This window comes from Hyperoodon ampullatus (assembly GCF_949752795.1).
Source record: "Hyperoodon ampullatus genome assembly, chromosome: 11".
In the NCBI taxonomy this organism is placed as follows: domain Eukaryota; kingdom Metazoa; phylum Chordata; class Mammalia; order Artiodactyla; family Ziphiidae; genus Hyperoodon; species Hyperoodon ampullatus.
Window position 1 is genome coordinate 58,909,140 of NC_136924.1, and position 18,839 is coordinate 58,927,978.

General features: G+C 55.8%; 1 protein-coding gene across 1 annotated transcript; it reads left to right on the forward strand.

Annotated features, from left to right (window-relative positions):
• Positions 1-4,803: 4,803 nt before the first annotated feature.
• Positions 4,804-8,997, forward strand: HOXC10 (homeobox C10; the record flags this gene model as incomplete). The annotated part of the gene is made up of 2 exons (XM_079714621.1): positions 4,804-5,554; positions 8,720-8,997. 2 exons carry the CDS (start codon positions 4,804-4,806, stop codon positions 8,995-8,997), a joined length of 1,029 nt encoding a protein of 342 aa, XP_079570747.1.
• Positions 8,998-18,839: the final 9,842 nt, after the last annotated feature.

Here is an 18,839-nt window from a genome sequence, read left to right on the forward strand (position 1 = left end):
GAGAAAAACAAGAAGAGCTAGGGGAGAAAGTCAAGGGGAAGGAAAGCATTTAGGAGGAAAGAAAAGAGTAAAGAATAAATTGTATAACAAAGAAAGAAAGAAGGAAGAGAGAACTAAGGAAGACAAGAGAAAGAATCAGAAAAAGAGAAGGAAACAAATGAATTGCAGAGAAAAAGAGAAAGAAACAAATAAGGAGAAAGGAGGAAGATGGAAAAAGAAAGAAAGGGGTGGAGGGAAAGATGGAAAACAAAGATCTTCAAAAAGGAAGTTAGCCAGTAAAGGAGGAGTGGGATTTTTTCCGAAGTAAGCCGGCAGACCGCAGCCCTGACTCTGGCTGGAAACACGACCCACTGGGCAACTTGGGCGCAAACCATAATATGGGGAGCAAGGCTCCCCCCACCCCCGCCACCCGCCAAAGACATCATCCCACCCGTCCTCCTCCCAAAGCTTCTACTGGATGTGTTTACTGTCTGGCTTCAATGCAGGAGGCAAAGTTAAATAACTGGTTGGCTTCAGCAGGGCAAGAAAGCAGTTGTGCTGGCTATTAGACTTCGGGATGCGGGGATCCTAGAGAGTACGTTTTTGGGTAAAGTGAATATTTGTGGCCGTGTACATACAATCAAGCACCAAGTCAGATACAGGTCTAGACGGTAACCTCCATAGCATCTGGGTGCAAACGTGTACAACGTCCAGATGTGAGAGCGACTCTGATGGCCAGGCTGCCGCCAGGGTGGCAGTGAGATCCGGAGTAGACCAGAGGCCCCTCCAAGCGTCCTCAGCCTCCCACTTTCCTCTTGTACCTGTTTGAAACTCCGTTTGGGGGGCTTCGGTGCATTCTGTCTTTTGCCTGGGATTTTTCTGCTCCCAATTCGGCCGAAGCAGAGCCCGGTGTTAGTGAAGAAAAAGAAAGCAAATCTTTCCTTCAAGTTTTGAGAAGAGAATGATTTATTTGGGCCTCCATAACAAGAGGGGAAAACCCTGCAATTTTAACCACTGGTGTGATTTTGTTTTCCATTTCACTTGAGATTTCAACACACACACACACACACACACACACACACACACACACACGGTATAATTATTTTATTTTATTATTTTATCCCAAAGGGAAAGACACTCTTCCTTCTTTTCACCTCACCTTTGGAATTTCCTAGATGATGTCCTTAGCCTTGTGGGGAAGCTCCACTAATTTTCCTTGGAGAAATCTGGGTGCCTCTGGGGTGCTTTGAGGGCTAGAGCCTGGAAAGCAGCCGAGGTTCCTTTCTGTTCATTGAGCACTAGATTTTCCTTCTTCTGTTTTCACATGGGGACCCCTAGCGCCCCAGTCCTCAGCCTGCCGTCTGGAACCCGCTGACCACCCTGAAGTCTGTGAGGAGCACCCTCCACCTCTCCCTTGGTCACAGTCCCACTGGCGGCAGGAGGCCCAGCTGCTCACCCCTGCTGCACTTCCAGGGTCTAGGTACCGGGAAGAAGGGCACAGGGGGCCAGAGCTCTCGGGGTAGGAGGGGTTGGTCAAAAGGTAGGTGCAGCCTGAGCCCGCTCTGGCCTGAAGCCCCTGGATTTTCACATCCCCCAAGTTGAGGCAAGAAGAGGGAGCCCCGGGGAGTCAGGCATAGATGCAGCACTCCTGGAAAGTTGGGGAAATGGCTTAACAGGGTGATTTTAGCAACACAGACTTCTTCTGGACCCCAATCCAGTTCCCTTGGGGTGCAGGCCTGAGGGTCTTGGCCCGGTGGGGCTTGGCCGGTAGGCGCCCGGCAGTGGCGGCAGGCGGCAAGTGGGATGGCCGTGGCAGCCTGAGTGCCTTTGAACACCAGGCCCGGACAATAGGACGGAAACAGCCTTTGCTCGTGGCCTCTGCAAAGACGGAGCCCAAGGGGGCAGGGCTGGGACCCACACCTGACTGTACTTTCCCAGACCCGCACGAACGCTCCCCTCTGCCCGTCCTCACCCTCACGTCTTCCTTCCTTTCGTCTCCACTGGTGCAGAATCCCAAGTCTGCAAAAACCCAACAAGTTATTCAAGTCGGCGTCTTCCGGTTCTTGTTTAACAGCTCTGGGTTTGCGTTTATCCTGCGTAATTAAAGGCAAACATTTGTCCCACCGGGGGTCCCACTTAGGCTGATGAATTTGATTTCTTTTTTCATTAATGGGCCATGTTTATCATACTTCTAATTATTTCAACTTTAAACACTATTCGTTCTTGTGAGGAGATGGGAGTAGAGGCAGGAGGCTCCTTCTCCCCAGGGGGATTATTTCCATTAACAATGGCAAGGATTCTGAAAGCGACTCCATCCCCACCCAGGGCTGAGGTGAGGAGTGAGTTTGGGATGGGGGTCAGGCTGGTAGGGGAGACAGGTCTCAAAGCCGAGTGACTCTGCTTCTCTCCCGCTGGTTCCCCAGGTTAAGCCGTGGGGCTTCATGTTTTTGAGAGGTTATCTGGAGTTTGTCTCCTTCACTCTGCCGCCTCCCTCACCCCCTCCCGGGCTGGGCTCAGACCCTTCCCCTTAGAGGCTCTTGGAAACCTTCCGCAGCCCCAACCTGGCCTGGGCAGAGAGGCTCAGGGAGTGCTGTCCCGGCCCCCAGCCACTAACACAGAGAGAAAGACCAGGAAAAGCTGAGGTGGTCAAGCGGCACCTGGGTCTGGGGGAGAGGGCCCAGCAGACCCCAAGATGGGTGGCAAGGGCAGGAGACTGGGATGCCAAACTCCAGAGACAGGGACACCAGGCAGGAAAATAAAGGAGATGTGAAAAAGGGGGGAGGGAACCCCCCCAAAGCCATATAATTCTCAATTGCTTTGGTCTTTAATTTCATCGCCCCATAAATGAGGAAATATCAGTTCCCATACTAAATTTTTATCCTCGGCTGATAAATATGACGGGGAATTTTCGTTGGGTCCTCGTAAAAGCAAACAGTTTCGATCAAACTGGTGGGGAAAAGACTTACACAGATAATACAAACAGAGTGGCCATAAAGTCTCTGCGTTTCCCGCGGGGTGGGACAAATGGCTCCCTGGATTGACGGCCACCGGGGCCGTCCCAAGTCTCATCTGGGGCCTAAACAGGCTAACCTTGCTGGGGCCAACCCCTTGTGCCGAGCCCATGGCGACCTCTGTAAATGAAAGCACGAAAGCATTTCAAATCTCCCCTGGCTGGCCCTGCCAGCAAGTCACACATTACACATTTTCTTCCAGTTTTCCCGGGGTTCAGGGACCCCTGCGCCTTGTCTCTCGCACTCTGGATGACAGATTTCGGCGGATTTCTTTGCAAAGTCTTCTTCTAGCAGCCGCGGGCTTGGGCCTCCCTAGAAGCGATCCAGCCTTTTCACTCCTCCGCGCCAGGGCATCTTGGAGCTCTGGTCTTTTCCCGGCCAGGCTCCAGCCCTTTGGAAAGTCGAAACCCGTGGCTCGGTCCAGGGGAAAATGTGGGGCGACCGGAAAGACAAGTTATACTCCAGATTCCGTTTCCTGAGGAAAGGGTAGAGAGTTAAGTTCGCTTTGTGAGAAAGGCGATGAAGAAACGGAAAGAACTATTTGAAACATACCTTGTCCCTTATTTCTCGCTTCCCTTTATTTAAAAAATCGCTCTGTTGAAGGACACTTCTCTGGGTCGCATTTTGTCGCGTCCGTTGCCCTGGTTTCCCGGTTGATATGAGACTCCCCCAAACCGCCCGAGGCCCCGCGGGTTCCTTCTTTCTCTCGGGAATGCTCCCTGTTTTCGTTGGGGCAAGGTCAACTGGAAAGCGAGGGCCGCCAGGGCCTGGAGCAAAGCAGCCGAACCGGCTCCAAGGCCAAAGCCTTCCTGCCCCTGAGTTGATAACCCAGGAGCCGCCCACCCAGCCAGGCCCAGGCCGCACTCCCTGGTCGGGGAGCCGGTGCCTTTGGTTGCCGGCTTCCTCCTCCCGCGACCCCTCAATCTCCTCGGAATCCCCCTCTTCCAAGCAGCCCTGAAGTCATCTTGACCTCCTCCCTGGCCTGCCCCAGACACTGGAGATTCCCCGTCAATCCCCACGGGGAACTTGCAACTCAACCAACTTCCGTGACGGGAGGTCCCGAGCTGAGCTCCCAGCCCCAAGGGCCGAGACCGACGAAGGAGGACGCAGGAGAGGAGAAACTTTAGTTCCGTTTGGGACTCCTTAACTTTTTCCTCTCCCTTTCTCTGCCCGCAGGATCCCTCCCCCAAACCTCACCCCACTCCCATCCCAGGGGAAGAAGTGGGGGCGGGGGCCGAGGCGAGGAAAAGAGGAGGTGAGGACGGGAAGAAATACCTGAATCGTGTCTTGACCTTTTAGTTTGAATGTGACTGTTTTGAGCCCCGAGTTGCCTCACCCTCTCACTCTGTCCCGCATTTTCCCCCTCTCCGCTCCCCTCTCCCCAAGAGTTATAGGCTGCTTCCCGGGTAAACAAACCCCATTCTCCCTAGAACCCCCTCATCCCCCTCCACCCCGCTCCTGCCCCAGTCGCCCCGGGGGCCCTTCCTTTGTTCGCGGGGAAGGGCTCCGGCGCCCCTACCTCGAGGCGGCTGCTAGGTGGCGCTGTTACTCCACGCTGCGCGCTCCGCCTGCAGACAACTTGACCCCGCTGACGTCACGGCCGTCTGAATCATCAAGGCCATTTTCAAATCCCATTGGTCTAGCCGTCACATGGTGAGGCCCGAATGCGCGGATAATTATGGAGCTGATATTTCCCCCCCTCCCCTTCTTTTCCCTCCCGCCCCTCCAACCGCCCCCCCTCCCGGATGGGGAAAAAAAAAGATGTCAGCTCCTCCGCAGTAGTATTGCTCCTTAAAAACCCCTCTCTCTGAAAATGACATGCCCTCGCAATGTAACTCCGAACTCGTACGCGGAGCCCTTGGTTGCGCCGGGCGGAGGAGAGCGCTATAGCCGGAGCGCAGGCATGTATATGCAATCTGGGAGTGACTTCAACTGCGGGGTGATGAGGGGCTGCGGGCTCGCGCCCTCGCTCTCCAAGAGGGACGAGGGCAGCAGCCCCAACCTCGCCCTCAACACCTACCCGTCCTACCTCTCGCAGCTGGACTCCTGGGGCGACCCCAAAGCCGCCTACCGCCTGGAACAACCTGTTGGCAGGCCGCTATCCTCCTGCTCCTACCCACCTAGTGTCAAGGAGGAGAATGTCTGCTGCATGTACAGCGCAGAGAAGCGGGCGAAAAGTGGCCCCGAGGCAGCTCTCTACTCCCACCCCCTGCAGGAGTCCTGCCTCGGGGAGCACGAGGTGCCGGTGCCCAGCTACTACCGCGCCAGCCCGAGCTACTCCGCTCTGGACAAGCCGCCCCACTGTGCCGGGGCCAACGACTTCGAAGCCCCTTTCGAGCAGCGGGCCAGTCTCAACCCGCGCGCCGAACATCTGGAGTCTCCCCAGCTCCGGGGTAAAGTGAGTTTCCCTGAGACCCCCAAGTCCGACAGCCAGACCCCCAGCCCCAATGAGATCAAGACCGAGCAGAGCCTGGTGGGCCCAAAAGGCAGCCCCTTGGAGAGCGAAAAGGATCGGGCCAAACCCGCCGACTCCAGCCCAGACACCTCGGATAACGAAGCGAAAGGTAAGGCCGCCTGGGCCGTGGCCCGGGTGGGACGCTCGGGCACTTGGTCTTCGTGGCCGGGGCGGGGGCAGGGAGAGGGTTGGGCCGAGGAGGCCCTGGACGGTCTTGGGAATGCGACCCCGGCTTGAGACTCGTGCCTGCTGAGCGCCAGGCTGGTGGCGCCTCATTTGGCTAGGGAAGGTAAGCGGCGAAGTGGAGGTGCCGGCCGGCAGCGGCCGTGGGCGCCGAGACCGGGGTGGTGCGCACGGCGGGCAGCCTGCAGCGTCTTGTGTTGCCCAGGGCGGGGGACCGATCCCGGGCGCGTGCTGGCTTTGGTTTGCTTGCTCTGCGTTCGTGTCCTGGGAGGCTGATGCCCCCCACTCCCCCACCCCGCCACCCCCCCCACCCCCACCCCCGCTCAGGTCAGAAGCATGCAAAAAGCTTAAAATGGCGATCTTGGGCCAGGGACTAGGAAAGACTTGGGAGAAGGGGGATTTCGCTTTACTGCGTTTTCCCAGTTGAAAATTGTTTCCTGCGAGGCGCGATTTGTTGTTTGTGCGTCTGATTTGTGCGTGTGGCTTGGGCTCCTGCGGTTTTTGGCTCGGCCGGGGGCCTCTGGCAGCAGTGCTGGGGCCGGAAGAGGTGGAGGTGAAGGGCTGCCCGCCACGTCCCTCCCTCCCCCAGACGCCCAGGCTGCGTATGGCGTTGGAACAGGGCATTTGGAATGTTCTAAGTTTTTTGTCTCCCCTTTGAAATTTTGTTTCCTTTTTTTTATAGTTACGTTAAAAAATTTTTTTCCCGTTGGTTTCCAAAAGCAGCTTACAAATGAGTGGTTGGGAAATTTCTGTGTGCATGGTAAGCGGTTTTCTCTTGAAAGGGAGTGAGGCTTTAGTTGGATTTTATTGTAATTTTGGTGGCGAGGGAAAGCCTAGCCAGAGTTCAAGCTCGGGGTTCAAGATTCATTTCTGCTGCAGGTACTGGGGGCCTTCAGGACCCTTCTCTGACACCTGGAGAAAATGTGGAGGAAACGGGAGCAGTGGAGGGAGGCTGAGGAGACTTTCCCTGAAAAGTTGGAGCAAAAAGCATTAGAAAAGGCCCAACTGGCGGGGCGGGGTGGGGGGCGGGCAGGGGATAAACCTGCTCCCCACAGCACTGGCTACTGGAGGCTGTGTGTAAGAAGGGCTCTTTGGGTGCAGAGGCAGATGAAACAGTGAAAACTGAGCAGACTGGGGGCGGCCTGGGTCTTATGGCGCTTTGTATATGGATGCGGTCCACACGTATGCCCGGAGGCGACCTGTGTCACACTCACACGCATGCCCTCTCATACACGCACACGCACTGTTTTGGCGGGTGAGGGCAGACCCTCGCCCTCTTGGGTCTCCTCTGCAAATCAAAGGTGGCCTTGGCAAATCAGCCCATGGAGACCCTAGCCAGAAGGTGGGCACGGGCGTGTTCATGAGGGGGAGGGGGAGAGAGGCACGCATACCCGCGAAGCCTTGCTGGTGGCACGTGTGCAGCACAAAAGTTTAATTTTATACCATCTCCGCACACCCCGAGCTTGGTTGGGGTGCAGATTTAGGGTAGGAAAAGCTGTGTTCTAGCCCCACCAAAAGCAAAGTCAAGGTTAACAAGCCTACCTCCTAGCTCAAACTGCCCCCATTCCGGTAGGCTCCCCTTTCTCTCCTGCCATCCCCATACCATCTAAACCCTCCCACCCCAACTAATCCCTCTGACTCTGCCTGCTCCCTTCTTGCCTGCCCCCCTCATTTTGGTGCCTCCACCAGGCCAGAGGCAAGAGGGCTTTGGGCCAGACTCCCCATTTGTCATTTCTCCCCTTCCCCCAGACCCCAACAACCCCAATAAAAAATAAATGGCACAGAGTTAGATGTGGAGAGCCTTTAAACAATTTGGCAGGAGGCTGCAGGTGCAGAGGTGGGAACAGAATTAAGGACATTCAAGTGTTTTAAACTGCAGCCTCAAGTTTGCATTTTCTGATGCCTCCTGGTTCCCCTAGGGCCCCCACCCCACTCCCCATCAAGCTACGATCCAGGAACCTGGCAGTTTCATTTGGCATAGAAAGGGAGATAGAACACAGAGCCATCAGCAGAGTCCTTTGCTGGGTGTCCCTCTCAGGTCTCTGGACTCTGGATTTTTCCCTAGAAAAGATGGCCAAGGTCTCTTCTGCTGCTTGAGGAGCAAGGCTGGTTCATTTCAGCAAGAATTTGTGCCGGGCGGGGGGAGAAGCTGTAGATAAGGGAAAGGGAAATACACACCACACTTATAGCATCTCCTGATATAAACAGACACATGTGTACATATCCCTGTGTGTGTGTACATATGTGTAGGAGTGTGTATCTCTGCAAAAATACACATGAACACGCATGCATACATATCTACATAGACTAGGCAGGAGATTTCCAGGAGGCTGCATTTCCTCAGGATCTCTCTCTCCCTTGACCTTAGGTCTCTGGCCAGGGCAGTTGTCTGAGGATTCCTCAACATGCCCCATGGCTGTTGCCCCTGACCTCTGCTGCCTGCACAAGCTCCCTGCCTCAGGTACTCCTGGGGGAAATGGCCGGGATAGGAAGAGCTGGCAATGGGAGATCCAATGGGGCAGAGTTGCTCTGTGACACTTCAGGTGGGAGCCAGGGCTGGGGATCTGGTGCAGAGACGGCTGCAATGGCCTCTGGCTGCAGAGTCTGGGGCGACATCCCTCCACTGTGTTGAAGGGGTCAAAGCTCTCTGGAAATTGCTCTGGGCCGCAAAGTGGCCTCTGCCACCCGGTCTGAGGCCTGGAAAACACTTTTTCTTCTGGTTGGATTTTTACAGAGCTGGAAAGGAACAGAGAGGAGGCGGGGTCTGGTGAGGCTTAGAGTGCACACCAGGGTCAGCAAGCCAAGGGAGAGCAGGAGTACTCAGAACATGCTAGGTCAAGGTGGATTGGGTGATTAAATTTAATAGACGCGTTGGACGCAAGTACTTTCTGTCTTTCTCCCCTGTAAGTCTAGACCCCAAAGAAATTCTAAGAGCCTTGAGGCCAAGAGGACCCCACCAGCCAGGCCTGTGGGGCGAGAACAGCTCCCCTGTGCTCCCTCAGCTGCCCCCACTGCAAGCTGGCCAAGGCTGCAGTGCTGCGAGGGTTGCCTCTTCGAGGGATACTTATGTAAATAATGTTATTTTTAACAGAGGAGATAAAGGCAGAAAACACCACAGGAAATTGGCTGACAGCAAAGAGCGGAAGGAAGAAGAGGTGTCCCTATACTAAACATCAGACGCTGGAATTGGAGAAAGAATTTCTGTTCAATATGTATTTGACGCGAGAGCGCCGCCTGGAGATTAGCAAGACCATTAACCTTACAGACAGACAAGTCAAAATCTGGTTTCAAAATCGCAGAATGAAACTCAAGAAAATGAACCGAGAGAATCGAATCCGGGAACTGACCTCCAATTTTAATTTCACCTGAACGAGGGGCCTCCCCTCCCACTCACCCTCTTCCCCCATTCCCTCCTTTCCCCGCCCCTCCTCCCTTTGTGCCTGGTGGTATATATATTTTTTCCTCCCTGAGTATAAATGCAACACGCCTGCAAAAAAAGGTGAAGACCTCAGACACTCCTTTCAAGAGACCTATGGTTCGTGCTGCGAAGATGTGTCCACCTAAAGCATGAGAAATGGGGTGCTGGGTTGTGGGGTGTGGTGTGCCTGCATAGACAAGGGTGGGAGTGTGGCTGGTGTGTGTGTCAACCCCTCACTCACCCACGCACTCACACATAACATCCCGTTCTCTAGGCAAAGTTAAGGTCGAATCCACCCGATTATAGGGGAAAAAAGAGGGAAAAAAAATCAACCAGAGAAGGTCTGTAATCTCGAAGAGCACAGTCAGAATCGCTCCTTCCTTGCTGCATTTCCTCCTTAGAATAATAGACGTTTTGGAAAGTTCGGCTAGTGTTTGTGTGTTTGTCGTAGCGTCCATCGCCTGCACCAAACCCTCTCTGTGTCTTCACCTCCCAATCGTTCTGAGAATCTGCTTGAAGTCTCGTATTTGTACTGCTTTCTGCTTTTCTCCCATTCTCCCAGCACCCCTACATCCCCCATCCACTGCCATCTCAGAAATTCCATCCAGAGGAGCAAAAAAATTTTTTTTAATTTAAAATAGAACATAGTGAAGCAAAGACAGACTGCCCCTCCCCCAAATATCGCCCTGTCCCTGTCTGGGAGTTGTGTTATTTAAAGATATTCTGTATGTTGTATCTTTTGCATGTAGCTTCCTTAATGGAGAAGAAAATCCTAATAAATTTCCAGAATCATAATCCTCAAATGGGTGGTTTTTTGTTTTTAGTGGTTTTTTTAGCGACACCCTCCCCCCAAAGAGGCTGAGTGTGTGGATGTGTGTGTTTTGTGTTTGACTCATCTCCTAGAGCCTTTCTAGGACATCTCTTGGCGGGTTTAATGTAAGTGAGAGACCATAACGTTGATTTAAATATTATCCAGGTGACCACAATAAGTCAAGGTCATAAAACAGTAATGTCAGGACGGTCTTGGTGCGCGCGAGAGGTGGATTTTATGATCTGCAAATATAATGTGGTGCTGCAGTAAAAGATGCATTTAAAGGTGACTGGAGGAGGGAGAGAGGCAGAGAGCAAACTGCAATCTTGAGGAGCAGACGGATCTGATTGCCTGGGGTGCTGGGCCAGGCGCACCCCACCGCTGCTCGGGGGAACCCCAAGAGCCCCCCACCTATCCAAGGAAAGGAATAAACTTAACCGCCGGAGGGGGACAAGGAGCTCAGCCACCCCCCCCCCCCTCGACAGCAGCAGCAGAAGCACGGGCAGCGGCAAGAGGAGGAGGAGGACGAGGCAGCGACAAGGTAAGAGAAGCGGTTTCTTGTTCTTCTCTTGGCGGTGGAGTGGGGAATAGCGGCGTCCCCAGGTGCCCAGCGCGCAGTGGGCAGAGCAGGGTGGAAGGTGTTTCGTGCATCCGCGCTTGCTGAGAGCCCAGGCTTGCCTTGTGGCGGCTCGCAGTGGAGGGCAGTGGCCGTGAGCTCCCCCGTCCCCAGCCCGTTGCCCTGGGGTTCGGCGGTCAAAGGAGTAAATTGGTGGTTTTTGGCTTCTTTCTTTACTCGGTCACTTAGGGTCGCCTTGAGTTCGACACATGGGTCTAGATGTCTCTCATTCTGGTCGTCTGCTGGGGGAAGCAGAGGGAGGATGGGCTAGAGAGTGTTGGAGCTTGAAGCTTAGGTTTTCCTACTTTCTGCTGGTTTGGATGTGAGCCTTAGCCAGGCTCTCGGTCCCCACTCTGCCTGGCCGTGGGGCTTTGCCAGGCAAATGGCCTGATTGGAAGAGGCTCTGGAGTGGTTCGGCCACACATAGACGAAGGGAAGCCAGAGTCCAGCTGAGAGACGGAGAAGATCAGAGGGAATCTAGGAGGAGAGCACAGGAGAGCCAGAAGGGCAAGACAGGGGACCCAGCTGGAGAGTGGAGGGACACTCCAGCTTCCCCCAGGGCCAGGGCCAGAGGCAGGGGGGTAGCTCCACTGCGGTGCTGGGGGCGGGGCGGGGGTTTGGCAGCTGGAGGTCCCATTTCACCAGAGTCTCTCTGAGCGATTTGTTTAGACTAGCAGCTGATGAGGCAGTCAGATCCCCTACCCACCCAGCCACCCAAAGTCTACTCTCTAGTCCTTAGGGAGGTCGTGAGGGCGGAAAGGGGGATGGGGCTGAATTTCTTCCTTCCCCAACCCCCTTCCCTTCTCCTGATAGATGCAAAGCTGAATCTCCCGCCCTGTTCGCTCAGCTGATCTGTGGCTTAGGTAGTTTCATGTTGTTGGGATTGAGTTTTGAACTCGGCAACAAGAAACTGCCTGAGTTACATCAGTCGGTTATCGTCGAGGGCCCCAACCCACCTATCCCGCTCCTACCCTCCCCAGTGGGACTGCCCCCAGCCCCCCTCCTAGATAAGGCAAAGTGGGTACAGGCTGAGGCGGGCTAGCTGTGAGTGGGGCTACACCACAAGTCTGGAGAACCCCACTTTATCCTGCCCACTCCTCAGCCTGTCCCCATCCCCATGATTGAGGGAGAGGAGTTTTTCCTGCAGCTATTGTTTCCTGGGCCCAGCTGATGGAGACAGACAAAGAAGGTCTAACCAATTCCAAGAAAATTCAGGAATTTGAGTAAGAGGTGGCCTGGCGGGCCAGCTCAGTTGGGTAGCAGGGTGGGGCAGGATGATTAGGAGAGAGAAGACCACAGAAAGAGAAAGGAGTCTCTGGAAGAGTTAGCTTCTCCTACCTTCCACCTCCAAGGAAAAAAATCTGCCTCCAGTCGGCTGGGGCTGGAGCTTCTCCTTAGAAAAGTGGGGTGCCTGGGGTCCTAAGAGTTGGGGAACTCTGAGCAGCAGCTCAGCCACCTCACCTTCCCCTTTTATATCTCCGTCGCCAGGAGAAGGGCATATTTAGGGTGTTAGTAGGCTGGAGGAAAGCCACCCAGTCCAAGTAGAAACCCCCCACACCTACCCTACTGGGAAACATCAGGGCAAGAATCTGGCTCTGGTCTCTTTCTAGCTGTCTGTTGCCCATAGGCCTTGGTGTGTTGTGTCTGTGCCTGTCAGGCAGCTGCTTGTCTTTGCACTGTGTGGAAATGTCTGGGTGAATGGAGGCTGCCAGCGCCCACCATTACCATATTGCTGGGGAGGTTGTTGGCTGATGCCAGGGGGAGGAGGGGAGGGTCTGGGTTAGGAAGAATCCAAGCAGTGTGCAACTTTGCAAAGCTTCTTCCCCTCCTTGGCCCCTCTGGTTGCTCAATTCTGGTCCTGGTTACTAGAGAGAGGGCTCTCCAGCGAGGTTTCTCTGCCTGCAGCGAAAACTGGGGAGGACCAGGGAGAATGGGGAGATACACCCCCATTCCCAGAGAGACTGGGAAAGAGAAAGCCAGGTTCTTGGTCCTCTTACTTTGGAATTATTATGATTATTAAAACATTATAAACTTTCAGACAAGGGAACAAAATCATGTCCCCGGAACACAACATATACATGGAGTTCTGTATTCATGCAGTTGTCTGCTGGGGGCTTATATGTAATCTTGGATGAGCATGGTTCTCTGTTTCTATATCTCTATCTCTTCCAGGCTCTCTCAGATCCCCTGTTTATATTTTTGTGCACACTCGTGTATCTTTCTCTCTTTCGTGTACAAAGAGACCCCATGGAGACTAGAGGAGAAAATGGGAATAGGGCCTTCCTTCTCCCCAGCTGAAATTGTCAGTCTCTCTTTCTGTCTGTCCCCCAGCCCTTGGTAGGGGAAAAAAAATCTCTTCCCTTGGAAGGAAGTGCTCAAATCGCCCTATGGCTCCCGGGGAAATGGGGAGGTTTTCAGAGAGGAAGGCCAGCTGGTACGAGGCAGGCAAGGGCTTCCCCAGTTTGGGAGCCCCTAGCAGTCTCTGAGTTTTCAGGCTGTCAGAAGCCCGGGGCCAACTGGACTGAAGGGAGTCCCAGGCAGGGGCTGGGTGATCAGGAGTGCCTGGCTTGGAGACAGCATCCCTGATGGGCCGAAATTCACCAATGAACGACTTCTGTGCTTTGGGTCTCTCTCCCCCAATATCTTGTTTCAGAGCTGGTGGGCTTATGGGGTGGATGGCCACAGAGCTATGGGCCTGGGGAATGGGGTACATTCTCACAGGGCCAAGGTGAGGGCCAGTCTGGTGGCCAGAGTCCACCAAGGGGCCCTGGGGCCGTGGATCATGGCTAAGGCAAGGCGATTATTTATTCGCTTCGCTGGAAGGGAGTTTTCAAAAGAAACAGCCTGAAGAGGAGGGAAAAAATTATCTCTCGTCTGCGGATATTAAGATGGATTTTTATTTCTTAAAGAACCCTCCCCGCCGAGAGTGCATAAGCGTAAACTTAATATATGCTCCGCAGCCCAACTCCAGAAATCGCAATAAAAGTTAAAACCTCCCCTACTGGTTTTTTTTAATTATGATATGGGAAAGAGGAGCAGGATTTATAGAGCTGAACTCTCGGCGTGTGTTTAAGACTTGCAGGAGAAGGAGGAAAAGGCAAGAGCTCGCCAAGGAGAGCCTTGGTCTCTGAGATCTCTCGCCCGCCTGCGGGGGCTCTGGCTTAGCCGGCCGAGCCGCTGTGGCCTCCCTGGGACCTCGGCTCCCCAGCACCCTCCGCCCGGGCCCACCGGCCTGCCTCGGCTCGCTCGGAGATGCAGCCCTTCTTGGGAACAGGTGAAGGGCAGCGCGGCCAAGGACAGGGGGCTGCAGGTGGGAGCGTCAGGACACCGGGCTTTGTGCGGGTCCCGTGCAGGGGAGGAGGTTTGCAGCCCCAGGCAAGGCCGCGGCCCGAGGGTGGCCAGTGGGCGCCTTGGCTAGGAAGTGTGTCCGGCCGGGCGCGAGAGCGCGAACAAGGTGGATTGTGTGTGGACTTTGGCCGCAGACGGAGCGGAGCGGGCTCCTGGGCAGAGGCCAGCGGCGAGGCGAGCGACCGGAGGTTGAGTCTGTTGTAAGGACCTTGAGGTCTGTTTGGTGTTTGGGCTGCGGGGGCGGCGGCCCAGAGTGTGCAGCGCGCGGGGCGCGGCGGCCAGCGTGGGCGAGGCGGCAGGCCCCGCACACTTCTGCAGCTGCAGGGCCGGGCCCAGGACGTCTGAACTGAGGCCCACCAAGGGTCAGAGCGTGAAAAATAAATGCAGTTAAAGGTCTTTCTTTCTTTCTTTTCCACGTAAGAGGTCCCTTCTTTTTTGTCTCTTTCGGAGCTACCTGGATTTGGTCCAGAACAGGTTGCCCGCGGGAGGGCCCCGCGAGCGGCAGCGCGCGAGGGAGGGAGAGAGGGAGGGAGGGCGAGGAAGAGGGAGGGAGGGAAGGAGGGCGGGCAGCGGCGGCTGCGGTGGCCGGGGCTTCCCTCCCCCGGCGGAGGCGGCTTCCCTGCATCTGTGGCCGTGGGGAGCCGAGGAGCAGGTAACGAAGGCGCTTCCCGAGGCGGGATTGGACCAAGCCAGAGGGACCGAGTCTCCCGGGTCTCTGCCCAACGCCCTGGAGGGGAGAGAAGGTAGGGAGATCGGCGCTCACCCGGCCTGGCACAGAGGCCTGGGGAATGTTGAACCTGTATTCGATTTCAGGCTCACACTCATGTTGTGAGTCTGTCTGCCTCCGGAGATGCGGTTTGCCTGCCTGCCTGTCTGTCCGTCCGTCTGAGACGTCCCAAACCCTAGGCTGTCCTTCCAAAGGCTGGAAAAAATCGGGCAAATTCGTCGGAATGTACACGTTCATTCACTGAATTCTCTGCAACTCAGCGGAGCTGCTTGGTGCGCGCCCAAGTTGGAGGGAGCTTTCCTCCTGCTTTCTGGCTGCCGGATCCTCTGGTTCCCTCCACCATGGGCTGAGTTTCCGGCTCCAGGTTCGCGGCTTGCCCTGAGGTTTGAGGCCAGACAGCTCCTAGTCTGGCAGGGAAGGTCGGGGAGAGACTAGCGGCTCTGGCCCCTTAATTGTACTTCGGACCCTTATTGTCTCTCCTTTCGCCACCTCGGCTTCCTCAGTCTGGGCTCCAAAGTCACTGCAAATTTCCTTGCGACACACACATCACACAAAGATCGGGTAACCAGGCGCCCAAGGCCACGGGGGCTCCGAGCGCAGAGCACCCCTAGCTCTGGGGCCGCTCCGCCTCCAGCCACTCCCCAGGCGGGGAAACCGGACCGGACTGGGGGAGCTGGAAATAGCCCCGTTTGCTGTGGGGCGGCTGGGCAGGGGGCCGGTGGGAATGTAGGCCGTGGCGTTGAGAGGGCCACGTTCACAGCCCCTGGGGGTTTCACTCCTGCTGGGTTTAGCGGCTGGACTCCTAGTGTGTAGGGATCCCGGGTACCCACCTGGGGTGGGTGCAGGACGCTGGTCTCCTCGCCGCAGGCCAGGAGAATTCAGTTTCTGCTTCCAGCGCAGGCCTGAGCTAAGAGGAGTTGTGTGTGTGGGTGTGTTTTTCCCAACAAAGAGGGATCAGGAGAGAAAAGGGGGGAAAGTAGAGGGGAACCAAGGAGGGGGCGGGGAGGAGGAGAGGGCAACGGAGAGGTGAACTGAGCCCATTTCAGGGGGAGAAGGAAAATGAAAGCAAATGGAGTACACACAGCCTCCTCCGCGCTGACGAGCCGAGAGCGGGCGCCCTGCCTTCGGGCTCGGGGATGACCCGCTAGGGGACCGGGAAAAGCCTGTTTTAAATTTAATCCGAACTTGGCGGTGTGGATTGAACCGGAGGGAATTTAAATCACTAAAAGGGAGGTGCAGGGCAAAGGGAGGGGATGAGTCTAACCTGCCTGTCTTTCTGTCTGTCTGTCCTTCCCACGGTGGTGCTAGCTTGATTGTGGTCCCAGCTGTCCAGGTCTGAGGTGATGCAGTAAGGGTGCTCCTCCCCCTGAGGGGCCTCTCCTGTGCCCAGTGCCGTCTTTTGGGGTCAGAAGAGAGCTCTAAGAACTAGAGTGGATGCACAGCTGCTAGCTAAAGCTGGGGTCCCCCCCGCCTGTCCCCAACAGGGACTCCCAGTGGCCTCCAGTCCCTTGGGTTCCCCATCGGTAATGAGGAAAATTGAAGGGAGTGGTGTGGGTGAGAGGGAGGCTGGGAACCGGGCGAGAGATTCAGCAGGCGTAACTGAACCTGGGAAGACAAACCCCTCCTGCCTGGTGCTCCCACATCCTTTGTGCCCCGACACCTACAAGCGTGGATTTGGGGGGAGCCTGAAGGTCTGCTTCAGAGCCCTGACCTGCCACCGCATCTCCAAATGCAGAGAAGGGGGGTACTACCCATATGCAGTTGTGGAACCCGAGGGACCTCGGCCTGGTGGCCTGGTGAACTCAGGGACTCCCAGCCTCTTCCAGCCCCCCTCCTCCTGGCTGCCTCTCTCAGCAAGGCCTAGGCAAAATGGGGCATTGGTGGGGAGGGGGCTGTGGGCGAGGCCTGCTTCCTGATCCACAGCTGTGTCTGTGCCTGAGTGAGGAGGGTCTGAGTTCACTCTCCGAAATGAAGGCGACATTCTCCCCTCAGTTTGACAGGGAATTTGACGGCAGCAGAGTGCGTGGGCCTGGTGATCCAGGCTGCCCCACTGCTGCTGCCTCTGCTGGGTGGGCAGGCAGGGTGGGCAGGCTGCTCAAGAGTTGAAAAGGAGGCGGTGACTGAAGTGGGTAGCAGAGAAAGGGTCATCTGTTTACAGCCAGTATGTCTGGGGTCTCTCCCAAATAGTAGAGGCCCACAGGAGAGGGGCTGTAGGGGCATCTTTCTTCTAAGAAGACTGAGGTTGGGACAGATGGGCTCTGTTCCCTGGCGAAGACGCAAAGAAGGAGCGGGTGTGAAACCTTCTCCTTCCTCATGTCTTCTTTGCTCCTTGATGAGTCCGTGGCTCAGCTCCCAGCTGCCTGGGCAGCTGCCTGGGCCGAGATAGGGTTCTATATCCCAGAGGCCTGGTGTACCCACCTCAGCAGGTCGCCCGAGAGAGGCAGGAGAGAAGGCCTCTTCCTCCTTTGTGTCCAGACAGAAGTGGCCGCCGCGCCGGAGCTGGTCCCGCGGCAAAGGCCCGGCCAGCCAGCGGGCTGCACAATGCCACGGCTGCTCGGCCAGCCCGCGCCCTACCCCGTCCTGCCTTCCTGTCACCGCCCTTCCTCCGGCTCGCTCTCTGCACGCTTTCCTTTCCCTGCTCTCTCCCTCTTTTCATCCTGCCTCCCCTCTTTTCTGTAATTCTCCCCTCTTTCTTTCTTTTATCCTAATCCGTTTTCTTTTTTCCTTCTCTCCTTCCTTCCTCCCTTCCTCTCTATGGGCCTGGCGCCGTGCTTCAGTCTTGTTGTCTCAGGCTGTCTCGGGCTCAGTCTGTCTCAGGCTCTGTCCTCTGATGTCCCCTTGGTCGCAGTCTGGCCCCAGGCCCTCTGAAGGCTACACAGCTCTGCTCAGCATTGCCAGCAGTCACCCAAGAGCCAGGCAGGGTCCCCAGCCGCCTGGGCTGGGGGAGGTGCTGATGGCGCTGGGGATTTGGAGGAAGCCTCGGCAGGGGAATGGGAATCTCCTGTCTTTTCCTTGAACTAGTGAGGGAGAATTTTTGATTGACAGCTAACCCCCGACTCCATCAAGGCCAAGAGGTATGCTGTTTCTTGGTGTAATTTGGATTTCCCAGACCAGTCCAGTCCGGGGCAGGAGAACATAATCAGAGCCGAGGGTAAAGAGGCTGAGGTCCCGGGTCGTCTCTCCCCAGCCGGGTACTTCTCACGTCACGCGCCCCCCATGCGTCGAAATCCCAGCCCTGCTAGACCGAAAAGGACATAACCGGGGTGGTGGTGGGGGGAGGTAGGGACTGGGGAGGGGGCCTGGCAGGCTGGGGTCAGTGCTTCGAGCTGCAGATCTATCCTTCCCCTTCAACTTCCCCCCACCCCAAACACACATATTACACTCTCTGGGACACCTCTCTCTAGCCCTTCTCCTCCCCAGAGGAGACACGTCGACAGAGATGTGCGGTGTGTGTGGGGGAAGCAGCCTCTGCCCCCCACCCCTGGCATTTGGTCCCTTCCTGGGGACAAGAGGGGAAAGAAGGGCAGGCATCTCGGATCTGGGAAAACTCATCCTTCCCTGCTGCCTCAGAGCCTGTGTCTTAGCCTCAGCTCCTGCCTCACTCCCCTAGCGCAAACTGGACTCTTTCCTGCTGACCCTGAAATTGTACCCCTCCTTCAAACTCACTCTGCCCTGCCTAGGGTATATCTGTCTCTGGGGACATCACCTGCTCTTCTCCCCCGCCCCCAGCCAACTTCCCTGCCCCCTCTCTTGCACCCACGCTGATAATTTCCTGCTTGCCTAAAGCCCACTTTTGCTAAACCACCATGGGACAGTGTGATGGAAAGCAGAGGGCTGGGCAATGAACCCCAGATTCAAGGAGGAGGGTAGCGACCAACTTATTGGGGGGAGGAATCCAAGTTGTATGATCTTCCCTACAATCACACTACCCCTCCAGAATTCCTGTGTCTGACTCCAAAGAAATTGCTTTCTCCCATTCCTCTGTAGCTTTTTTCCCGTTCCAAAAACAGCCTACAATTTTATTTAATGAAAGACACATTTATGAACAATCAAATGATCCTCATAAAATTTTTATTGAAGGACGTAAAAACAAGCTACTTGCCCACGACCGAGGTCGCTCTCTCGCCTTGCCCGCTCTCACCCTGGCTCTCTGCAGACAGAGCCCTGGAGTGACTTCTTTTTGGGGGGCGGGGGAGGGCAGGATGTCTCAGAGGTGGAGTTGGGGGCAAAGGAGGGCGAGCAGGAAGACGGGATGGGGACAACCCACTGAAGTTGTTTAGGTCTCTCCTCC